At 44.3% G+C, this 25,790-nt stretch overlaps 1 protein-coding gene across 1 annotated transcript; it reads right to left on the reverse strand.

The window, feature by feature from the left end:
* Positions 1–238: 238 nt before the first annotated feature.
* On the reverse strand, positions 239–22,562 carry ccn1l2 (cellular communication network factor 1, like 2). Its single transcript, XM_070546613.1, has 5 exons — positions 22,390–22,562; positions 22,079–22,292; positions 1,603–1,962; positions 797–999; positions 239–710 (listed from the first exon to the last, which is right to left on the reverse strand). Exons 1-5 carry the CDS (start codon positions 22,498–22,500, stop codon positions 411–413), a joined length of 1,188 nt encoding a protein of 395 aa, XP_070402714.1. The 5' UTR covers positions 22,501–22,562; the 3' UTR covers positions 239–410.
* Positions 22,563–25,790: the final 3,228 nt, after the last annotated feature.

Below are 25,790 nucleotides of genomic sequence, written 5' to 3' on the forward strand. Positions count from 1 at the left end.
TAATTTAAATAAAAGAGAAAATATTTGTTTTAGTAAATGGCCTGTATTTTCAGTAACCTATCAGGGACAGACGGACTGCTGCAGGCTGGAGGAAAGTCTTCTTCTCTGATGGCTCTCTGTTTTGATTGTTTGGAGCTTCTGGAACAAGGATCATCTGGAGAAAAACAGGTGAGCATCCTGTGTCGTCTATCAGTTAAGCATCCTGAGAACATTCATGTGTGTCAGTGTGTGTGTGGGAGTGTGAGTGCTTCTAAGCCAAGGAAGTGGACTCCCAGAGCCTCTCTGCTGTGGACAATTTGACAACATCTGGGCAGGAGACTTAAAGTGCAAGCGAGTGTATTGCTCCCCCACCAACGAGACCAACAGAGAGGCAGCAGGGGTCAGAGGTGCAGAACCTCAGAAAAGCACAGTCAGTCTGTGACGGTGTGGATGTCATTGTAGAGGCTGACTGAAGGGCCCGTGAGGAGCCCACTATATGGGAAGCAGCTTCTGCTGCAATGGCAGCTTTGGATCCACATGATGTAATAGAAGCTCTCTCCGTCAGGGCATTTGAAGCGGAGCCGCACCGTGCGGGAGGATGAAGGGGTGCAGCAGCGGCCATCGGTGCAACCCCCACAAGTACGAGGGCGGTATCGTTGTGCTGTTGCACATCCTGCAAAAGAGACTCTGACTGCTTCTTGTGGACGAACAGTTCTTTGACACTTCTTTCCCTGTAAGGTGACAAAGAAATGAACTCACTGCACAGTCCCAGCCCTGATGGACAGTATTCACACAGAGATACAGAAACATTCGTTACCTTTCTAACCACTGGTAGATGAAACCCACACTGCTGGATCTGGCACAACCTGCTTTCTCTGACCAGCCGACAGTCTGGGTTGTTATTAGTCACCCTGCTTGAAATGCCCATTCCACATGTGGCAGAGCATGGGGTCCACTCAGTGATTTGCAGGGAACAGTGAGGCTCGAGGAAAACATCAGACATGGGTAAGGAAGCTGCCTCTGGGAGAGACAAAACAGAGTAAAGCCTAATTTATACTTCTCCGTCAGTCCCACGAGCGAGAGACACTTACGCATGGACGGGGACGTTTTGCCTTCTCTGAGACTTTTAAACATGGACAAATTTGTCCCTCACCCCACCTTCATGCGCTCACCACCACGTTTCCTGTCATTTACGTCCACAAATAAAACGCTTGCTGCAAATCTTTTCACTCCTCCAGTCACGAAGGAACAAAACGTTCATATTTTTAGAGTTTTTCCACGAGGTATTCTTCAAGCTTCTCCGTGTCTGCCGCTAGTTATCCTCAGCTCTATTTAAGTTTTTGAGGGAGCAATGGCGGCGCTGTAGACAACAGCAGCGTCTTGACCGATCACAAGCTTGCGTTCTCCGTTTCGATGTACAGATGTTTAGGAAAGAGCTCGACTCCGTCCGTCTCCAGCAGGCTCGCGAGGGCGGGTTATGGCGTTGCGTGCGTCCGTCGCAACGCAGACGGACAAGTATAAATTAGGCTTAACACTGAAACATCTGGAAGTTCACAAGTTTTTCTTGTTTCACACAGAAAAAAAATCCTCTGACTCAAAACTTGGTTGTGATGGGATGTGTACCTCTGAATGTTGTCCCTTCGCTGTCAGCTGGGTGCCGAGGCTGGGCCTGCAGCAGGGCATCAATGTGATTGGAATGGAGGTGGCCCTCTGGTTGGAAGCCACCTATTGGCTGCTCCTTCAGGTCCTCACTGATATGGTTGTCATCATCACAGACCCACTCCTCACAGCAGCCACCCTTGGGCCTGGCTAGTCGTGGCCTCAAGCAGCGCCAGCGAGGCAGAGGAAGCTGATATGGACAAAGAGGCATGCAGCCCACCACGCCATTCACACACGTGCACTTGTGCTGGCAGACATGCTGGAAGTCCTCACCGTGTTGGTAGATGTGGCCACTAAAAGCACAGGGCATACCATGGGCCTTAGCTGTCAACAAGAATAAAACAATTAGGAAGCATGTGGAAAGCGACCATTGAACCTCACAAAGCAGCACATGGCAACCTGGAGGGACATTTCCTGTAGCCCATAAGAAACCACGTTTTCAAACATTCATTGGCCCTTATTTTCATTGCTACAAAAATGTCCTGATATCTTCTTCTGTTTATTTCTCATGGGTTGGAGTTATTACCAGTGAGTGTGCCCCCAAGCTGTAGTTGGTAAGGACAGAGCTCACAAACCAATCCATCCATCCATCCATTTTCTGAACCCGCTTGTCCACGTAGGGTTGCAGGGTGGGGGGGTGCCTAACTCCAGCGGTCAACAGGCAATCAGGCGGGGTACACCCTGGACAGAGAGCCAGTCCATCACAGCTCACAAATCGATCCAAATCCACAAAAATCCCTGACCTGTTTTTGTCAAACATTTATCAGCTGATGTGGAGACTGCCTCCACTCCTGCTTGTCAAAAATGCCCTGGGTTAAAGAGGTTTCGCTCCAGACGGCCGTTCCATAGCTTCCTCTAGAACCGAGTCACTGTCTCGTGAGCTCTGTTTTAATATTCTCATAGTATGAATTCTTGTCCAAGTGGAACGTGCCATGTTAAGGGATATTACCAAGAATCTCAGAACATCACGCCTTCTTTCAGATACTAAATGCGCTGATTAGGGGTAAAGAAATATCTATTTGTCATGAGTTTAACTTTAATTTATCTCTCTATTGAACCCTAAGAAGGACTTGTGTGTGTGTGCATATATATATATATATATATATATATATATATATATATATATATATATATATACATATACAGGTCCTTCTCAAAAAATTAGCATATTGTGATAAAGTTCATTATTTTCTGTAATGTACTGATAAACATTAGACTTTCATATATATTAGATTAATTACACACAACTGAAGTAGTTCAAGCCTTTTATTGTTTCTAATATAATAGAATAATGAGGGCGACGGTGGCACAGGAGTTAAGTGCTCGCCCCGTAATTGGAAGGTTGCAGGTTCGAGCCCTGCTCAGTCTGTCACTGCCGTTGTGTCCTTGGGCAAGACACTTAACCCACGTTGCCTGCTGGTGGTGATCGGAGGGACCGGTGGCGCCTGTGCTCGGCAGCCTCGCCTCTGTCGGTGCGCCCCAGGGCAGCTGTAGCTACATCGTAGCTCATCCACACCAGTGTGTGAATGTGTGTGTGAATGATTGTGTTGTAAAGCACCTTGGGGGTTCCAGGACTCTAGAAGGCGCTATATCAAATACAGGCCATTTACCATTTACTATTGATGGTTTTGGCATGCAGCTCATGAAAACCTAAAATTCCTATCTCAAAAAATTTGCATATTTAATCCGACCAATAAAAGAAAAGTGTTTTTAATACAAAACAAAGTCAACCTTCAAATAATTATGTTCAGTTATGCACTCAATACTTGGTCGGGAGTCCTTTTGCAGAAATGACTGCATCAATGCGGCATGGCATGGAGGCAATCAGCCTGTGGCACTGCTGAGGTGTTATTAGGCCCAGGATGCTTCGATAGCGGCCTTAAGCTCATCCAGAGTGTTGGGTCTTGCGTCTCTCAACTTTCTCTTCACAATATCCCACAGATTCTCTACGGGGTTCAGGTCAGGAGAGTTGGCAGGTCAATTGAGCACAGTAATACCATGGTCAGTAAACCATTTACCAGTGGTTTTGGCACTGTGAGCAGGTGCCAGGTCATGATGAAAAATGAAATCTTCATCTCCATAAAGCTTTTCAGCAGATGGAAGCATGAAGTGCTCCAAAATCTCCTGATAGCTAGCTGCATTGACCCTGCCCTTGATAAAACACAGTGGACCAACTCCAGCAGCTGACATGGCACCCCAGACCATCACTGACTGTGGGTACTTGACACTGGACTTCAGGCATTTTGGCATTTCCCTCTGGCCAGTCTTCCTCCAGACTCTGGCACCTTGATTTCCGAGTGATGTGCAAAATTTGCTTTCATCCGAAAAAAGTACTTTGGACCATAGAGCAACAGTCCAGTGCTGCTTCTCTGTAGCCCAGGTCAGACGCTTCTGCCACTGTTTCTGGTTCAAAAGTGGCTTGACCTAGAGAATGTTGCATCTGTAGCCCATTTCCTGCACACGCCTGTACACGGTGGCTCTGGGTGTTTCTACGCCAGACTCAGTCCACTGCTTCCGCAGGTCCCCCTAGGTCTGGATCGGTCCTTCTGCCACTTTTTCCTTCCCACAGACTTCCTACTGAGATGCCTTGATACAGCACTCTGGGAACAGCCTATTCGTTCAGAAATGTCTTTCTGTGTCTTACCTTCTTGCTTGAGGGTGTCAATGATGGCCTTCTGGACAGCAGTCAGGTCGGCAGTCTTACCCATGATTGCGGTTTTGAGTAATGAACCAGGCTGGGAGTTTTTAAAAGCCTCAGGAATCTTTTGCAGGTGTTTACAGTTAATTTGTTGATTCAGATGATTAGGTTAGTAGCTTGTTTAGAGAACCTTTTCATGATATGCTAATTTTTTGAGATAGGAAGTTTGGGTTTTCATGAGCTGTACGCCAAAATAATAAATATTAGAAAGAATAAAAGGTGTAGCTGCCGTCAAAGGCAACTCTCGCATTTAAGTTCATTTTATTGGATTTAATGTTGAAACAATTAGTAGTTGAAATATTGAGAAATAATATTTCAATAGTAATTCATGTTCTGTTCATTAGATTTATATGTTTAAATGTGTATTTGTGTTAACTGTGCAATTAGATGGGAACCTTTTCTATAGTTCCATCCGTTGTTGCTAAGGGGACATTTTTCTTGGCACACTCAGCAAGCAATTAAGAGACGAGTCACGAGGTTGCACGTCTGCAGTAAGTTAAATAAAAGAGTGCCTTTTTTGGACTACCTCACGGCGTAAGGATTAAAGTTTATTCCCTTTGAGTGAGGCCAATGAGGTAAATGTTTTCTTTTGTTTATTATCGTTGTATATGTAAATTATGTAAATTTGCGTGATATTCTAGTGCAGTTACCGCAGTGTTAAGTGTAACGTGTATTTTATTGATCGATTTGTTGACATGTTCGTCATATAATGCTTAAGGACTTTATTAAGAATATTCATTTAAGTTTGTATTTCTTTTTAGTTCTGACGGCATTGTATCGGCTGTGGTTGGACATCATTACATGTTAAGACATGTCGAAGAATCCTCCTGTCCGAAATAAATGTCAGTAAAAACCAAAGAACAAGTTGAGCTTTATTAAGACTCGAGGGGAGTAACAGTCAGAACTCAGCCTGCTTCGTGCTGAAGGAGAGAGAAGGAGAAAGAAGTCTGCCGCAGCAGAGCCGAGCCGACAGCTGAGCGAGCGGAGCCGAGTGGGAGCGAAGCTGAGCCGACAGCGCACTGGGTCACGTGATTAAGATCGCGTCTCGCTCTCAAGCATTAAAGACGCCCAAACACACACACAGACATCCCATAAGGCAACCAGAGTCCAGTGGTGCAGCTTGTTAAGCTAGAAATAAGTAACACGTTTATACAAGTTAAATGTGGAGAGAAGATTTCTTTAGCTCATCTTAAAGGGACTCTGTCAAGCAGTGAAAGGGGAAGTGTGGTGGTTGAGAGTAAAAGTTTAACTTCATGTTATTAGTCGTGTATGTTAAGTAACTGCAATTAAGGCACGTTTAAGTTGATTATAAGGGTTTTGCTTATTTTTAAGACTGCATTAGATATTTAAAGGTCACATTATAGTATTTTGTTTGACTTTGAAAGTTATTTTCTGTTTAACTACAAGTGAAGAACAATTTATTATTTGGTTTAAGTGATGGTGACATATATTTAAGCAGACTCTTTAAAGTAACGCAATTTAAAGTTCTTAGGTGCTTCATAAGGTGACCATTCACATGTTTAAGTGGACCTAGGTGACTTGTGAGTTCAGTATTATACCTTTGACTGCCTGTGACATGGAGCAAGAAGGCTGTAACGCTGAAGCTGTGGAGCAGCAAGAAGCTTTTGAAGAGCAAGAAAGTTTGCAAGAACCATGCACAAGTAAAGCTACTAAAGAAGGAAGTTTGAGGAAAAGTCAAAGAGTTAAGAGGTTCACTGAAAAGGGCCAAGCACTACATCATGAAAAGGTGAACAAGCTTCAAGCTTGCTTTAAAGTTCGTTATGAAAGGTGGAAAGTTGTTGCAAAACAAGGCAAAAAGGTACTTGAGGAACCTGTTAGTGCAAAACTTAAGGAGCTTATTGACCGAGTCGAATATGCCTCGGCAGAAGTGAAACAAGTTTATGATGAACTGCGCAGTCATGAAACTCCTGATGCAGACACTCGCCGCAGAGTGGATACCTGTGACGCGGTTTCGCAGAAGATCATAAGGCTAACTCAAGAAAAATTAGCAGCAGAAGAAGACGAAGAACTTTCTGAGATATTAGTTCACTGGAGTGATAAAGGATCATCATTCAATTCTGCGAGTTCTCAAAGATCCAAGAGTTCAAATAGCAGGCAATCAAGAAGCTCAAGTAAGTTGTCTGTAAAGAGGCAAGAAGAGCTGCAGAGCTTGCGGCTACTGAAGCAACTCTGAAGATTATGGAGGAAATGGAAAGTGAAAGAAAGGCACTTGAAATCCTTGAAGCAGAGAATGCTGAGAAACAGAAGGCCTTAGAGCAAAAGCGAAGAGAGCTTGAAAGGCTAGAAACAGTAAAGAAAATGAATGCTGCTAAAGCACGTCTGAAAGTGTACAATGAAGAAGGAAACTCAGATGAAGAAATATCAGACATTCTGCACGAAAGGAGTAAACGGAGAAATGTCACATCCAAACCGAATAATCAGTTTGCACATTTGCAACTTAATGCAAATGCAGAGCCGTTTGATATGCCACAAGCCAACTCAAGGGCACAAACAAGAGAAAGCAAACATGAAGATAGTACCATAACATTGGCCCAAGCTCTAGCTGAGTCCATTCACATAAGTCGCCTGCCAGTACCAGAACCTACAGTCTTCAACGGAGATCCTCTCAAGTACAAGGATTGGAAATTGTCGTTTCAAATGCTGATAGATAGAAAGAACATCCCAGTGAATGAAAAGATTTACTATCTTCACAAGTATGTTGGAGGACCGGCGCGAAAGGCTGTTGAGAGCTATTTTCTGTTGGGAACAGAGCATGCTTATTACTCAGCATAGAATATTTTGGAGGAAAGATACGGAAGTTCATTTGTAATCACCAAAGCTTTCAGAGATAAGTTGACATCATGGCCAAGGATTGGTAACAAGGATAGCATTGAACTTCGAGAATTTTCAGATTTTCTCAGAGGATGTGAAGCGGCCATGCTTCAGGTTAAAGGTCTTGAAGTTCTGAACGACTGCCATGAGAATCAGAGAATGCTAAGCAAGCTACCTGATTGGTTGTCAGCAAGATGGAATCGAAAGGTTATTGAAATTGAAGAGCGAGATGGTTCTTTTCCAACATTTAGCCACTTTGTTGACTTTATTGCGAGAGAGGCCAAGATTGCGTGCAATCCAGTAACATCGCTTCATGCACTCAAAGCAGGTGACTAAGAGAAAATGAAATCATCCAAGACAAGAAGTGTTGGAGTAAAGGTGCTAGTGAGTGCTGCAGAAGAGACGTCCAACACAAAAAAATGTGTGTTTTGTGAAAACTCAAATCATAGCATTCACACATGTAGGAAGTTTATGGACAAGGTCTTGAGTGAAATAGTCAAATTTGTGCAAACCAGGGGACTGTGCTTTGGATGTCTAGGCTTTGGACACCAATCCAAGAAATGTGAAAAGAAAAAGATGTGTGACACATGTAAAGGGAAACACCCGACATGTTTGCATGAAGAACGAGACAAATCCTCAAGGAAAAGGAAAGAGGAAGAAAGTGACAAGGAACCACAAATGAAAGAGAGTAGAGAAACCAAACCCAAGGAAGCACCAAGTGAAGCAATATCAAACCGTGTGATTCAAAGTGACAGAAGTAATCTCACATCTACAATCATTCCAGTTTGGTTATCCACAATAAGCAATCCTGAACATGAGATTCTTCTCTATGCTCTTCTTGACAGCCAAAGTGACACGACATTCGTCTTGGAAGAAAAGGCAGATGCTCTAGATGCAGAGAAGACATGTGTGCAGTTAAAGCTCTCGACAATGTCTTCTAAAGATACTTTAGAACCAAGTCAAAGGTTGTTTGGATTACAGGTCAGAGGTTTCTATTCTTCAAGGAGAATTCCTATTCCTGTGACATACACAAGAGAGTTTATTCCTGCAAATTTGAGTCATATTCCCACACAAAGGACAGCAAGAGCGTGGCCACACTTAGAGCACCTGGCTGAAGAAATCGCTCCACTGATTGAATGTGAAGTAGGCCTGCTCATAGGTTGCAATTGCTCACAAGTGTTGGTACCCAGAGAAGTTGTGGCAGGAGAAGATAATGAACCTTTTGCCCAAAGAACAGACCTTGGCTGGACAATAGTTGGAGGAACTAATCCATGTGTTGACTATGGGGATGCCATAGGATGTAGCCACAAAATCATTGTCAAGGAAGTGACACCTAATCAGTCAGCTAAGCAGTTGGTCAAAGAAGTGCAATACATCTGTCGCACACAAGTCAAAGAGGTGGTCACATCCGCAGATGTAATTAAGGTGCTCGAGTCCGACTTCAATGAAAGAAAGGTGGAAGATTCACACTTCTCTCAAGAAGATTTAAGGTTCATCTCCATATTGGAAGGAGTGAAGATGAAAGCAGATGGACACTGTGAGTTACCTTTGCCATTTAAGCAAGACAGACCAAGTCTGGCAAACAACCGGAGTTGTGCCGAACACAGACTCAAATATTTGAAGAGAAGATTTGAGAAGGACAAGCAATACCACAAAGACTACACAGAGTTCATGAGAGAGACTATAGAGCGTGGTGATGCTGAAAGAGTTCCCTCTGTAGACCTGGACAAAAGCCCTGCCTGGTACATTCCACACCATGGAGTGTATCATCCACAAAAGCCTGGCAAGATAAGGGTGGTGTTTGATTGTTCAACAAAGTACGAGGGAGCTTCCTTGAACGACTACCTGCTTACAGGGCCAGAGTTAACCAACTCTCTGGTGGGGGTCCTGTGTCGATTTCGGAAAGGTCCAGTTGCAGTGATGTGCGACATTGAGCGCATGTTTCATCAATTCAGAGTCAGAGAAGAAGATCAAGATTACTTTCGCTTCTTGTGGTGGGACACTGGAGACTTCAACTCTACTCCATCTGTCTATCGCATGCGCGTACACCTGTTTGGAGTTGCTTCTTCCCCTGCCTGTGCAAACTTTGGTCTCAAGTATATTGCTGCACAAGGTCAAGGCAAGTTCAGTGAAGCTACCATAAGGTTCATTGAGCGAAATTTTTATGTGGACGATGGTCTTATCAGTTTCCACTCGGAAGATGAGGCAATTCGTTTGGTGAAGGAAGCAAAGGAACTTTGCAGCACAGGAGGCTTGCGACTTCACAAGTTTGTTTCAAACAGTAAGCAAGTACTTCATTCGCTGCCGGAAGAAGATTGTGCAGATACAGTAAGAAAAGACTTGTCACTGGGTGAGCAACAAATTGAAAGAGCCCTAGGTGTCAAATGGTGCATTGACTCAGAAAATTTCCAGTTTTGAGTAGTTGTGAACGAGCAGCCACTTTCCAGAAGAGGAGTGTTGTCCACGGTAGCCTCCATTTACGATCCACTTGGCTTTGTGGCACCTTTTGTTCTACTTGGGAAGCAGATACTACAGCAGATGTGTCGTGAGAAAGCAGATTGGGACGAACCACTCGCAAGTGATCTGAAGTCACTGTGGGAGTGCTGGTTGTTGGATCTAAAAAATCTAGCAGATGTCAAGATTGACAGATGTTACCTGCCCAGAGATTTTCAAACAGTTCAGAAGTACGAGCTTCACCATTTCTCAGATGCAAGTGTTTCAGGGTATGGTGTTTGTACGTACCTGAGAGCTGTCAATGAAGCAGGACAAGTCCACTGCTCTCTTGTCTTTGCCAAGTCCAGAGTAGCACCCACGAAGGTTACTACGGTTCCAAGATTAGAGCTGTCTGCAGCAGTTGTAGCAGTGCGGATTAGGGACATGCTCAAAGCAAAGTTGGAGCTAGAAGATGCTCAAGAATCCTTCTGGACAGATTCTCAAGTTGTCTTGGGATATATCAACAATGATGCGAGACGTTTCCATGTTTTCGTTGCAAATCGCATTCAGCGTATTAAGGAAAGCACTCAACCGATGCAATGGAAGTTTGTGGCATCAGATCTCAATCCAGCTGACCATGCGTCGCGCGGACTGAAGGCAAAAGACCTCAATGCCTCCAACTGTTTCAGTGGTCCAAGTTTTCTTTGGCAAGAGAAACTTCCCCTCGAAGAAGTCAAGGTGGGTAAACTTGATGCAGAGGATCCAGAAGTACGCAAAGCTGGTGTACTCCATACAACTACAGAAACAGATTCTTTGGCAGAACGTTTTCGGAAATTCTCCAGTTGGTCAAGGTTGGTTAAAGCTATGGCAAGACTTCTCAGATTTGTGAAAGAGTTAAAGGGCTTGGAAAGGAGAAGCAATAAAGCCACTAACCTTGAAGAAAGGAAAGAGGCCGAGCTTAAAATCATATCCATTGTACAAGGATCAGTCTTTTGCAAGGAAATCAAAGCACTTCAAATGCGAAAGGATCTACCCAAGGACAGAACAAATGGACTCTATCGACTCGATCCCTTCCTGGATGAGAATGATGTTCTTAGAGTTGGAGGTAGATTAGAGCGTTCTACTTTGGAGCCACACGTCAAGCACCCAGTCATCTTACCAAAGACTTGCCATATCGCAAAGTTACTGATTGATCACTATCATCAGCGGGTGAAACATCAAGGACGGGGCATGACGATGAATGAGCTGAGATCAAATGGAATATGGATACTAGGATGCAGTCAAGCAGTATCATCCTTTATCCACAACTGTATTAAGTGCAGGAAATTCAGACGTCGAACAGAAGAGCAAAAGATGGCAAACCTACCAAGTGAGAGAATGGAGACAACTCCTCCCTTCACGTATTGTGGGATGGATTGTTTCGGCCCGTACTACATTAAAGAAGGAAGAAAAGAACTGAAGCGTTACGGGCTTCTGTTTACCTGTCTATGCTCTCGTGCAGTGCACATAGAGCTACTCGATGACATGTCAACCGACGCTTTTCTAAACTCACTGCGTTCTTTCATCGCTTTGCGTGGGAATGTACGTCAGTTGCAGTCCGATCATGGCACCAATTTTGTTGGAGCCAGACGTGAGTTTCTGGAAGCAGTAAAGGAAATGGATCAGGAAAGTCTGAAACAGCTAGGCTGCGAGTTTGTGATGAATCCTCCGTCTGCCAGTCATATGGGTGGAGCCTGGGAAAGGCAAATTCGTACGATCCGAAGTGTATTGACAACCATTCTGGATCAGTCATCCAGATCATTGGACAGTTCATCACTAAGAACCTATCTTTATGAAGTGATGGCGATAGTTAACAGCAGACCTATTACTCCACATCTACTCAACGATCCTACTGGACCTCAGCCACTTACACCTAATCTTCTGTTGACCATGAAGTCGTCAGTAATACTGCCACCACCAGGTGACTTTGTAAAGGAAGATTTGTATCTTCGCAAAAGATGGCGTAGAGTCCAGTACTTGGCCAATGAGTTTTGGCACAGATGGAAGAAAGAGTACTTATTGAGCCTACAACAAAGACAAAAGTGGCACAAAACAAACAGAAATGCGAAGGTCAATGACATAGTGATCGTACAAGATGACCAAGCATCGAGAAACGACTGGAAGTTGGCCAAAGTTGTTGCCATACACCCGAGTGAAGATGGATGTATACGCAAAGTACAACTGTTAATGAGTGACTCATTGTTAGATGATCATGGAAAGAGACTGAGTAAACCAGTTCTACTTGACAGACCTATACACAAAACTGTGACATTGTTAGAAGCAGATTAGTGTACATTTCATACGTTCATGGGTAAAATCACAAGTGATTGGTGGGAGTGTAGCTGCCGTCAAAGGCAACTCTCGCATTTAAGTTCATTTTATTGGATTTAATGTTGAAACAATTAGTAGTTGAAAGATTGAGAAATAATATTTCAATAGTAATTCATGTTCTGTTCATTAGATTTATATGTTTAAATGTGTATTTGTGTTAACTGTGCAATTAGATGGGAACCTTTTCTATAGTTCCATCCGTTGTTGCTAAGGGGACATTTTTCTTGGCACACTCAGCAAGCAATTAAGAGACGAGTCACGAGGTTGCACGTCTGCAGTAAGTTAAATAAAAGAGTGCCTTTTTTGGACTACCTCACGGCGTAAGGATTAAAGTTTATTCCCTTTGAGGCCAATGAGGTAAATGTTTTCTTTTGTTTATTATCGTTGTATATGTAAATTATGTAAATTTGCGTGATATTCTAGTGCAGTTACCGCAGTGTTAAGTGTAACGTGTATTTTATTGATCGATTTGTTGACATGTTCATCATATAATTCTTATTGACTTTATTAAGAATATTCATTTAAGTTTGTATTTCTTTTTAGTTCTGACGGCATTGTATTGGCTGTGGTTGGACATCATTACATGTTAAGACATGTCGAAGAATCCTCCTGTCCAAAATAAATGTCAGTAAAAACCAAAGAACAAGTTGAGCTTTATTAAGACTCGAGGGGAGTAACAAAAGGCTTGAACTACTTCAGTTGTGTGTAATGAATCTAATATATATGGAAGTCTAATGTTATCAGTACATTACAGACAATAATGAACTTCATCACAACATGCTAATTTTTAGAAGGACCTATATATACATACATATATATACATACATACATATATATATCGTCGTCGTCGTCTTCCTCCGCTTATCCGGGTCCGGGTCGCGGGGGCAGCATCCCAACTAGGGAGCTCCAGGCCGTCCTCTCCCCGGCCTTGTCCACCAGCTCCTCCGGCAGGACCCCAAGGCGTTCCCGGACCAGATTGGAGATGTAACCTCTCCAACGTGTCCTGGGTCGACCCGGGGGCCTTCTGCCGGCAGGACATGCCCGAAACACCTCCCCGGGGAGGTGTCCAGGAGGCATCCTGACCAGATGCCCAAACCACCTCAACTGGCTCCTTTCGATCCGGAGGAGCAGCGGTTCTACTCCGAGTCCCTCCCGAATGTCCGAGCTCCTCACCCTATCTCTAAGGCTGAGCCCGGCCACCCTACGGAGGAAACTCATTTCGGCCGCTTGTATCCGCGATCTCGTTCTTTCGGTCATTACCCAAAGCTCATGACCATAGGTGAGGATTGGGACGTAGATCGACCGGTAAATCGAGAGCCTGGCTTTCTGGCTCAGCTCCCTCTTCCCCACGACAGATCGGCTCAGCGTCCGCATCACTGCAGACGCCGAACCAATCCGCCTGTCGATCTCCCGATCCCTCCTACCCTCACTCGTGAACAAGACCCCGAGATACTTAAACTCCTCCACTTGAGGTAGGACCTCTCCCCCGACCCGGAGGTGGCAAGCCACCCTTTTCCGGTCGAGAACCATGGTCTCAGATTTGGAGGTGCTGATCCTCATCCCAGCCGCTTCACATTCGGCCGCGAACCTACCCAGCAAGAGCTGAAGGTCAGAGCTGGATGAAGCTAGGAGGACCACATCATCCGCAAAAAGCAGAGACGAGATTCTCCTGCCACCAAACTCGACACACTCCACACCACGGCTGCGTCTAGAAATTCTGTCCATAAAAGTGATGAACAGAACCGGTGACAAAGGGCAGCCCTGGCGGAGTCCAACCCTCACTGGGAACAGGTCCGACTTACTACCGGCTATGCGGACCAAACTCACGCTCCTCTGGTAAAGGGACTGAATGGCCCTTAACAGAAAGCCACCCACCCCATACTCCTGGAGCGTCCCCCACAGGGTGCCCCTGGGGACACGGTCATAAGCCTTCTCCAAATCCACAAAGCACATGTGGATTGGTTGGGCAAACTCCCATGCCCCCTCCATCACCCTTGCAAGGGTATAGAGCTGGTCCACAGTTCCACGGCCAGGACGAAAACCACATTGCTCCTCCTCTATCTGAGATTCAACTATCGATCGGACCCTCCTCTCCAGTACCTTGGAGTAGACCTTTCCAGGGAGGCTGAGGAGTGTGATCCCCCTATAGTTGGAACACACCCTCAGGTCACCCTTCTTAAAGATGGGGACCACCACCCCGGTCTGCCACTCCCTAGGAACTGCCCCCGATGACCACGCAATGTTGTAGAGACGTGTCAACCATGACAGCCCTACAACATCCATAGCCTTGAGATACCCAGGACGAACCTCATCCGCCCCCGGGGCTCCGCCGCTGTGTAGTTGTTTGACTACCTCAGCAACTTCTGCCCCCGAGATCGGACAGTCCATCCCCAGGCCTCCCAGCTCTGGTTCCTCCTCGGAATGCGCATTGGTGGGATTGAGGAGCTCCTCAAAGTATTCCCTCCACCGTCCGACTATAGCCTCAGTTGACGTCAGCAGCTCCCCATCCCCACAGTAAACAGTGTTAGCGAGTTGCTGCCTTCCCCTCCTGAGGCGCCGGACAGTTTGCCAGAACCTCTTTGGAGCCGATCGATAGTCTTTCTCCATGGCCTCACCAAACTCCTCCCACGCCCGAGATTTTGCCTCGGCAACTGCCACTGCTGCACCCCGCTTGGCTATCCGGTACCTGTCTGCTGCCTCCAGAGACCCACTGACCAGCCACGCCCTGTAGGCCTCCTTCTTCAGCTTGACGGCTCCCCGAACCTCTGGTGTCCACCAGCGGGTACGGGGGTTGCCACCACGACTGGCACCGGCCACCTTACGACCACAGCTAGCAACAGCCGCCTCGACAATCGCAGAGTGGAACAAGGCCCACTCGGACTCAATGTCCCCCACTGCTCTCGGGACGTGGTCAAAGCTCTGCCGGAGGTGGGAGTTGAAGACCGTCTTGACAGGTTCTTCTGCCAGGCGTTCCCAGCAGACCCTCACTATGCGTTTGGGTCTGCCAGGTCTACGCGGCATGTTCCCTTGCCATCTGATCCAACTCACCACCAGGTGGTGATCAGTTGACAGCTCCGCCCCTCTCTTCACTCGGGTGTCCAAAACATACGGCCGCAGGTCAGATGATACGACTACAAAATCTATCATCGACGTGTGACCTAGGCTGCCCTGGTACCAAGTGTACCGGTGGGCATCCTTATGTTCGAACATGGTGTTCGTTATGGCCAAACTGCGGCTTGCACAGAAGTCCAATAACAAAACACCGCTCGAGTTCAGATTAGGTGGGCCGTTCCTCCCAATCACACCCCTCCAGGTCAAGCTGTCATTGCCCACGTGAGCATTGAAGTCCCCCAGCAGGACAATGGAGTCCCCTGATGGAGCACTATCTAGCACTCGTCCCAGGGACTCCAAAAAGGGTGGGTACTCTGAACTGATATTTGGCCCATAAGCACAAACAACAGTCAGGACCCGTTCCCCGACCCGAAGGCGCAAGGAAGCTACCCTCTTGTCCCCCGGGGTAAACCCCAACACACAGGCAGAGAGTCTCGGGGCTAACAAAAAGCCAACCCCAGCCCTCCGCCTCTCACCCGGAGCAACTCCAGCAAAGTAGAGTGTCCAACCCCTCTCCAGGTCTCGGGTTCAAGAGCCAATGCAATGTGTCGAGGTGAGTCCGACTATATCTAGCCGGTACCGCTCAACCTCTGCCACAAGCTCCGGCTCCTTCCCCGCCAGCGAGGTGACGTTCCATGTCCCAAAAACTAGTTTTCTTGTCCGGGGAATCGACCGCCAAGGCTCCCAACTTGGTCTGCCACCCGATTCGCATTGCACCGGACCCTTCATGTTCCTCCTGCGGGTGGTGGGTCCACAGTTGGACGAGCCCATGTATCCGGTTCGAGCTGGGCCCGGCCGGGCCCCATGGGCGAAAGCCCGGCCACCAGGCGCTCGCTCACGGGCCCCAACCCCAGGCCTGGCTCCAGGGTGGGACCCTCCGGGCCGGGTACTCCGACTCTTCGTTTTAACCGCCATGAAAGATCCTTCGAACCGTTCTTTGTCTCACCCTTCACCTAAGACCAATTTGTCATAGGAGACCCTACCAGGGGCACTAAGTGCCCCAGACAACATAGCTCCTAGGATCATTAGGGCACTCAAACTCCTCCACCACGATAAGGTGACGGTATATATATATATATATATATATATATATATATATATATATATATATATATATATATATATATATATATATATATATACATATATACATTATATATATATATATATATATATATATATATACATATATACATATATACATATATATATATATATATATATATATATATATACATATATATATATATGTATATATATATATATGCACATATATACACACACACACACACACATACATATATATATATATATATATATATATATATATATATATATATATATATATATATATATATATATATATATATATATATATATGTGTGTGTAAGGAGAAAATACAGACCACAGACGTCAAGACACGGGCGCTCCTAACCATGCATGGAGGATTCCAAATCCAGCACCTTGAGACTGTACACTAGTCATAAGGTAGGAGGTCGAGGACTAAAGTGTGAGAGCCACTGTCCAGGATGAAACATCCAAGATCCATACGTACATCAAGGACAAGGCCCCAATAGATGACATGCTTAGTCAATGTCAGACAATGACGGAGGAGGAGATGCTGGAAATACCATAATGCGAGGACAAACCCCTATTGGGATGTACCACAGACAGATAACTGAAGTGGCTGATATCAAGAAATCCTACCAAAAGCTAGAAAGAGCTGGTCTGAAGGACAGCACAGAGGCTCATCATGGCTGCATAGGAACAGGCCCTGAACACCAGAGCAACAGAGGCCAAAATCTACAACACCAGATAAGACCCAAGGTGTAGGCTATGCAAAGAGGTTCCTGAGACAATCCACCACATAACTGCAGGGTGTAAGATGCTGCCGGGAAAGCATACAGTGCATGGAATACCACAACCAAGTGGATGGCATAGTATGAAGTATGGACTGGAAGCCCCAAGGTCAAAGTGGGTAACACCCCCTAAGGTAGTGGACAAAAGTAGAGCCAAGCTCCTGTGGGACTTTCAGATCCAGACTGATAAAACAGTGATGGTAAACCAACCGGACATCGTGGTGGTGGGCAAACAACAGAGGACAGCCATTGTGGTTGATGTGGCAATATCAAGTGATGGCAACATCAGGAAAAAGGAACACGAGAAATTAAAGAAGTACCAGGACCTCAAAGAAGAATGTGAGAAAGCCTGGAGAGTGAAGACATTGGTGGTGCCCATGGTCATTGGGGGCACTCGTGGCAGTCACCCCCAAACTGGAGGAGTGGCTAAAGCAGGTCCCAGGAAAAAACATCAGACATCTCAGTCCAGAAAAGTGCAGTTCTAGGAACAGCTAAGATACCTTGGGGGTATATGGATATATATATATATACATACATACAACACCGGGTTATATACATTTATATATAAATACATACTTACATGCACATGCATTTTGCTTACCCTTTGCATTTCACAATTTCACAAAACAAAATGACAGATATGCAAGAAAATGTAATATAAACAAAACTCTTCTAAATATTGTGTGTAAAACCAAGGTAATGTGAGAAAGACGCTGTTAAACTTGGGTTATTCTTCGAGTCAGGAGGCGATACAGATACTTAAGTTTATTTTGAAAAAGGATGTATTTGTATTTTTTTTCACAGAGTATGGCAGACCATACATGACATCCATGGCGTTGAGTATGTCACATTGTTTTGTGTCCAATAGCATGCAGAGAAGGACCATAGATCCCACCCCATGCTGAGAGTCGTCCATACACCGCAAACAATGTCCAAAATATATTCACCTAAAATTATTCATCTATCTGGTGAAAAGTGAAAAACACACAAGTATTCCAATGGTAATACGAAAGTAACTATATTCTAAATACCATGGTTAAAATTAGTAACTGTATCCAGAATACAGTTGCTCATAGTTAGTATTCTAAATAGGTAACAGCGGTACAAGTATTACATTACTCCACAACACTAAGCGCCTCTCAGGATCAAAAACTACGAGGTGCTTCAGAAGAACAAAATACAATAGGAACCTGTATGTAATTATCAATTCACTTATGTACACCCCCCCCCCCCCCCCCCCCCGGCTGCGCAGTGACGCAGTGGTTAGAGCTGTTGCCTTGTAGCAAGAAGGTCCTGGGTTCGCTTCCCGGCCTGGGATCTTTCTGCATGGAGTTTGCATGTTCTCCCTGTGCATTCGTGGGTTCTCTCGGGATTCTCCGGCTTCCTCCCACAGTCCAAAAACATGACTGTTAGGTTGATTGATCTGTCCAAATTGTCCTTAGGTGTGTGTGTGTGTGTGTGTGTGTGTGTGTGTGTGATTGTTTGTCCTGTGTGTCTCTGTGTTGCCCTGCCATGGACTGGGTCTCTGTCCAGGGTGTACCCCGCCTGATTTCCCGTTGACTGCTGGAGATAGGCACCAGCCCCCCCCCATTATGTACAGACTCTTACAGCAGTTTCCTCAGAAATCTCCAGATAATCCAGTTGACAAACTGTTAGGGGTGTAACATCAATTCTGTACAATTTAATCTCAGATATACAATGCCCCTCAATATTCACCATCAGATACAAAAGAGAACAAGACCTTAACTTTCCCGTTATGGGATTCTATCTTAGGACAAATTCACTCCATATCAATGTGTGCCTAACAGTTAGGCGTCATTTTAACCGGGGACGCCGGGGACATGTCCCCGGCAAAATTTGTGATTGGCAGCTGTGTCCCCCCCACTTTCAAAAAAGCCTGCTGATGAGGATTTTTGTTTTACCAGCTCAGATCTTATACCAGGGGTCGGCAACCTGTTCCCATCAAAGAGCCATTATTACCCGTTCCCCACAGTAATGAAAACACTGGGAGCCACAGCAGCGCAGCGTTGTGGGCGGGGCCTACCCTCAGACAGCAGAGCGCTGCTCACAACCAGGTGACAGCAGCCGGTACCATGGGCGTCGCACCCGTGGGGGATGCAACACCCACACTTTTCCAGCTGTTTTGCTCACCTCCACTCCAGTCTGGTTTCTTTAGGTCGCACTCACTCTGTTTGCCTCATCTCCTTCTTCACCTCCCCTATTCTGACAGCCGATGTCGGGTTCAAGGAGAGCAGGAGAGGGAGGGACGGAAGAGCTCGACTGAATTCATAATTTTACATCTTGACATTAGCTGTACAAAGTCTGAGTTTGATCAAGTGAAGAACAATAATTTGCAGAGGTTTATAACAGGCGCGGCACCAGGTTTTCATTTTTGGGTGGGCCACGGTAATTTTGGACGGACCTTAATAAGCAGTGACTTAAGTGAAGCAGGCAGGTCGCGCTAGAAATTTTTGTTTAAAAAGACGTCATAAATGTGTTCCCCCATCATTTTTATTTCTAAAATATGAAGTAAAAACTCCCAATTTAATTTTCATTCATTTGTCATTAATATGTAGTCTACACCCGTGCGTTAAGTGGACCATCTTCCAGTAAAAGCAACACATCCAGCCCACCTCTCCAAATGCATAAAATGTGCATCACAGCCACTAGGCGCACCGCGCGCACAGTCAGCTACGTCAGCCCAGACAAGAGCAGAGCAACTAGAGAAAGAATAGAGGAGAATTGTGTCTGGATGTGGGTGGAGATTACATTTTACAGCAGCCTGATCATTTAAATACGTAAACCATCACCTGTCTTCTAGTCCACGCTATCAGCATTATTTTAATTGGTGTGCGTGTGTGTGTGTGTGTGTGTGTGTGTGTGTGTGTGTGTGTGTGTGTGTGTGTGTGTGTGTTTTCCACTTCAAACACTGGTCTAACCAACCAGACCAGTGTGTCCAGTAACATATTAATGTTACAATTAAACAATTTCACTTCATGTAGGCTAGGAACGTTTCACCTGCCGTGGCCCGACCGCTTCTGCTCCACATAAACTTTGTGCGTGATCAAATGTCTCTACAGGAGCTTTCTGAGCTGAAGAGGCGACTGGATGCATCATGCGTCTCCATATTGGAGACAGGAACAAGCGCTATTCAGCCAAACTTTCATAATTTCATAAAAATAACATTTTTCCAAGTGACACATCCCTCAGAGAGACCGGGTTTCCAGACCGCTTCAGTGGGAGGAAATCAACCAACATCCTTGAGTTATCCATCAAAATAAACAGTCTAATGTAAATATCTGTAACCTGTCATTTAACTCTTTTGCCTTCTTGTGAAGATTGTTGCAAAGAGAAACAACTAAACCTGATTAACCCCAGAGTCACGCGCACTGCACTGTAGTCCGTGACTGTAAGGGGGAAACGATTTAATCTGATCCTTTTCTTTTCAACATGGTTTAATGTAAAGTTTCATTCAGTACAAACTTTAGTTACACCAATCTAACGAGACAGAGCCTGGATTTGTATTCTGAACAGTTTAAACATGTTTGAAACGGAGACATGCATGACGCTTCTAAAATTCGCACCTGCTCCACTAAATGGAAATCAAACTAACAAGGTGAATAACATCAAATTATTTTAGGCACAGACAACATCTCCCACACTTTTGAAAAGCTTGCAACGCTCCTGGTCGCTCGTGTACGTCAAAGTTATCTTTCATAAAAAGATAATCAATAAAACGATTAAATTAAGTGGATCCAGAAGCTGTAGCCCGTCTCTGCCTTCAATAATATTTTACTGAGCAGGTGCCACTTTTGTCATACGTTTCTTTTTAAAACATGTTTAGACTGTTCAGAATACAAATCCAGGCTCTGTCACGTTTGATTGTTGTAATTAAACTTTGTAGGTGGGGAAGGTCGGAAAGCAGCTCAGAAGCGCCGATATGATTACGCACAAGCGTGACCCGTCAACCCGGTCTCACAGTAAGACCGGGTTGGACCTGTTCAGGTTTACGCAGACAATCTTTACATTTAGAATTGGCATACAGATGTAAAATTAATGCAGTAAAATATGAAGCATTTTATTTAAATATCCATTCATTATTTTACAAACACAGAGAGCCGCATCAGATGGATGGAGGAGCCGCATGCGGCTCCAGAGCCGCCGACCCCTGTGCTAGCCTACTTTATTGTCCCCAGCAATTTTTAAGCCCCACTCAAGTGTACGGTTATTGTCCCCAGCAATTCTGAAAACAAACTGACGCCCTTGGCCTAACTCCATTCAAGCTAGTTCACTGTGTACACCTGTCCAGGGTTAAGCCGGCACGCATACAGTATATCTGCAGTTAGACCCAACCTGTCAGAGATGTGATAGTGCTCCTGGTACACTGTTCCACATGTACTGGTCCTGTCCTTCAATCACCAGTTTTTGGAACTTTGTTTTTCATACAATGTCTGATGTCCTGCAGCGTCAAATTACTCCAGATCCAATTTGTGCTATTTTTAGATTTGTCCCAAGCTCTGACCCACCAACCTCCAGATTTAGAGTGTTAAGTTTGTCACAATTACTAACCAGATGAGCAATGTTACTCACGTGGAAGGATTCTGCTCCCCCTTGCATTCACAATGGGTTTTAAGTTTTACATCCTGCATGGAGCTGATGGAAAAATTAAATGCACCATACGTGGATCCGTAAACAAATTTCATAAACAGCTGTCACCTTGTTTAGACTTCTTTGAAAGGTTCAAAGATATCTCTGAATGGCTAATTTTCTTTATTATGATTATCTTAGTTTATATTTTCATTAACTTTATTTAGTTTTATTTTTACATGTCATGAGACAAAATATATAGATTGAAACTCTGATGTGTTTTATTTTATATTTAACTATTTGATAATGAAATTTACCACAACCACATCAGCTGTATGGTGTGCAAATACCCATTTTAAAAGAATGTATGAGTTGATCTGATGCAATAGCCACCATGTCATCCATCTCTGCAAATAATGAATTGCCCCTAATATTAGAATAAGGAACCTTCAGTTATTCTATGATTCTAGCTTGAAATTAAAAGCCATTTAAAAGGTTAAGACAGAAAACCCAAAATCCAACTGTGTCCTAAGGAAATCTCCCCTCTCACCTCGACACAGACCTCTGTCAGGGTCTCCTCCAGCCCCCAGGTGGCACTGCAGACCTTTAATGTGGTCACACGGGTCAATGGCACTGCAGTCTTCATTGAACTGCCGAGCACAGATTTTACAGCATCCGCAGTGGTCCATAACCCAGCTGACACCGAGTGGGCACTGTGGGGGTGAGGGGCTGCAAGAGCACTCAGACGGACATTCACTTAGTGCCTGTGGAACAGGGTCAGAGGTCAAAGTTCTCTGACTTAAAAACATTTTTTAAAACTGAAAATTGGTGAAGCAGAGAAACAAAGTCTGGGCAACTCACCATAACTTCAGCAAAGCTCTGAAGGAACAGAGTGGAAATGATCCGCAAAATGACAACCATATGCATCCTGATGGTAAAGGACGCACAAACCCAGATTACTGCGGCAAACATTCTAAAACGTAAAGAGGCAGTCCAAATCCCCGTTCCCAGAGGACAGCAACAGGTCCCCTGCGTGGTTGTGTCTCCTCCTGCAGTGTGTCGGTGTGAGCACAGCTTAGTTTCTCTTCATAGAGAGGTTTCCTTGTGCCCTTATAGACATGCACCACCCCCTGCTGTGACATCACTGACTCTTCTGGAGACATCTGGAGAGCTTCCAGGTGGGAGGGTGGTATGAAAAACTCAGGTATGTTCACGTTCCTGAATGAGTTTATAAGTCTCAGATCTATAAAAACAACTCTGTTTTTTAAGACAAATCCATGTCAAATTTTGCTATTACACTATTGAGGTGACATTAACTTTCAGTTAAGACCTTTCAATAATAAGATCGCATTACTATTTACAGGCCATCTGAAAAAAAAGGAACAAATTTAACAAAAACAAACGTGGTTTGAAAGGTGTTGAAAACTGGAGAATGAAATTCAAGTGAATTACAGGCATGGGTGTAGTTTAAAAATATATATTTTTTGAGGGGGGAATCAATTTTTGTCTCCTGCACTTTTTACCATCCAAAAACAAGAAGAAAGAAGAAGAAAATATCATTTCTATAGCGCCTCTCAAGATAAAAATCACGAGGCGCTTCAATAATGCAATATTGCGCTATATTAAATAGACACTGGTTGCACGCTAGGACCAAGCGGAAAACAACCGATTGTGTTGAAGCATATTATTATAAAAATATTACATATTTTTTAATAATTTCTTTAAAGACTCTCCCTCCCGGTCCCCATGCCGGTTGTGTCTCCCCCCCCCCCCCCACTTCTAAAGTAAAAACCATGTCCATGATGACAGGAGCTTAGTAGTGTGGAGAAAATCCTTCTAAACATATTTCTCCTCTCTGCTGCCGACCATCTCTTCCTTAGCAGGTCAAATTCCAGGGAAAAGAGTCTTATCCTGAACTTCCCAGGACTTGAAGGAAACACTCTACAATGTCATCCCTGTGGCACATTAAATATGTTTTGTTGGAGAGCAAGAGAGTCCCTGCCGTAGGGCTTGAACAAATTATCATGAAACATCACGAAGCTCCTTTCATCCTGGAAGAAAGATGTGAAGGTTGCTAAACTCAGCCATTTTCACAACAACCTAAAGAAACTTTTGCTGCCTGGTGAAAATAAGCATTTTCTTGGTATCAAGATGTGTCTTTAAAACTCACAGACGTCATTTGTTAAATCCATGGCACATATCCAACAGGATCAGGAGGAAATAACTTATCATTCCATAGACTCACATTCATTTTTTGGCAGTAGATGACCCATGATTAAAGTTCCATTAGTCGTCACACTGGTGTGTGACATTTGTTCTCTGCATTTGACCCTTCCCCTGGGGGAGAAGTGAGTTGCAGACACAGCCACGCTCAGGAACCATTTGGTGGTTTAAGCACTGGAATAATAGCCTATCTAAACCAAATTTTTGACTTGCAAAGTTCGGTCTAGGAACGCTCCATTGGAACCTCTGCAGTCCCTAACAGCATTCTGGCTGGCCAATCGCAGCTCTCTATAGGGGTTTCAAACACATAGAGAGCTGGGATTGGTTCGTAATGGTGGGCCAATCTCAGCGCTCTATCCGCTCTGTGGGCTAATCAGAGCCCTCTTTATGTCTGATGGGCAGGATGATGAAACAGAGTGGAACAAGATGGTGACAGTCCGTTTGAAACGACTTTTACATCAATTTTGGGCTATTCGGGCATGGTCTTTATTATATTCAGGAGCTGATAGAAGTATTTAAGTTCTTTATTTAGAAAAAAACAATGTATTTTTGTATTTTGTATTTTTGCAACAGCCTTATTTACTGACATCCGTTTTGGTGAGTACGTCATGTTGTTCATTGACCATTAGTATGTGGAGATCGTATGAAAGACAATGGTAAAACCCGCCCCATGACCAAGAGCCGCCAATGAAGCTTTGCCAGACTAAATAATGCAAATAATATATTTATTTAGTCTGGCTTGCCAGGCTACTGGAATTGTGTTTTTGATAACACTTTACAATAAAGAACACAACACTGTGCTTCGTTAGGCTCCCCATACACTGGATTTTTTCACTGAAAATGAAGTGGTGTAAACCCAAAGTTTGTTCCCAGATGGGCAGGGGTGATGTTTGGTTTTACAAAAAGCAAATATCATGCCTGATGGCCTGAGTAGGAAACAGGAAAAGAACCACAAAAACTAGAAAGTTACTGAAGGTGCCTGATGGGTATGACAAGCCGTATTAACTTTTAAATGATAAATGACAAGCACTTGTATAGTGCCTCTCAAAGGACTCCAAAGCACTTTACCCTACAGTGCATCATTCATCCATTCACACACACATTCACACACTGATGGTGATGAGCTACGATGTAGCCACAGCTGCCCTGGGGCACACTGACAGGCGAGGCTGCCTAGCACATCACCGGTCCCTCCGACCACCACCATATCAAGGTAATTGGATATATATTCCAGATATCTACAAATATATTGTCCCAATAGAAATTATCTTTCCAGATGTCCATGAGAGCATTGTTACTATCCAGAATGAACGTTTTAGATCTCAGAAATGTAATTCTTCATAGGACAAATAATGTCACATTTCCCATTAACGTGTTGGGTTTGCATCACATCCTAGCCACAAATACATTCCTGTCATCTGGAATGGACATTATGAATAGCAGAAACTTATTGATTACAATTCCAGGCTCTATGACACAGCAATGTGGATAGGAAGAATGAAACAAAGAACATCAAGAATATCAAAACAGATGGCAAGAAGTTATATGTTCCTGAGAAAATTGTAGTTCTGCCTATCTACATTTTGAATTGTGATAACACTTTACAAAAAGGGACACAGTTTTGTGCTTTGTTACTAGGGAAAAACTTAGGAGGTAATGAGTTAAGAACCAGACACTAATGGGTAGTTAACCAGTACTTACTGGTAAACACACCCACCAGTCTTATTCAGTGACTAATGGGTAGTTATCTTGGGAACAGAGAAGGAACTAATCATTAATTACTCAGTAATTAACCATTACCTACTTCTGTTGTATCCCCTATAGTAAAGTGAAGCTTCCACCCAAGCACCTATTGAGGAATGAATCATTATTTACTCAGTACTTAACTATTTGTTATAATCCAATCTTGACAAATATCTCATTTCTGATAAACTCTTTTTTTTTTTTCAAAAGTTTCAGATTATTCAACAAACTGGTTAAAATCCACAGTTCCACCAAATAATTTCTCTTTTGTCAGTTTGCTTAATACACAATTGGAG

Source organism: Nothobranchius furzeri, chromosome 17 (assembly GCF_043380555.1).
Source record: "Nothobranchius furzeri strain GRZ-AD chromosome 17, NfurGRZ-RIMD1, whole genome shotgun sequence".
Taxonomy (NCBI): domain Eukaryota; kingdom Metazoa; phylum Chordata; class Actinopteri; order Cyprinodontiformes; family Nothobranchiidae; genus Nothobranchius; species Nothobranchius furzeri.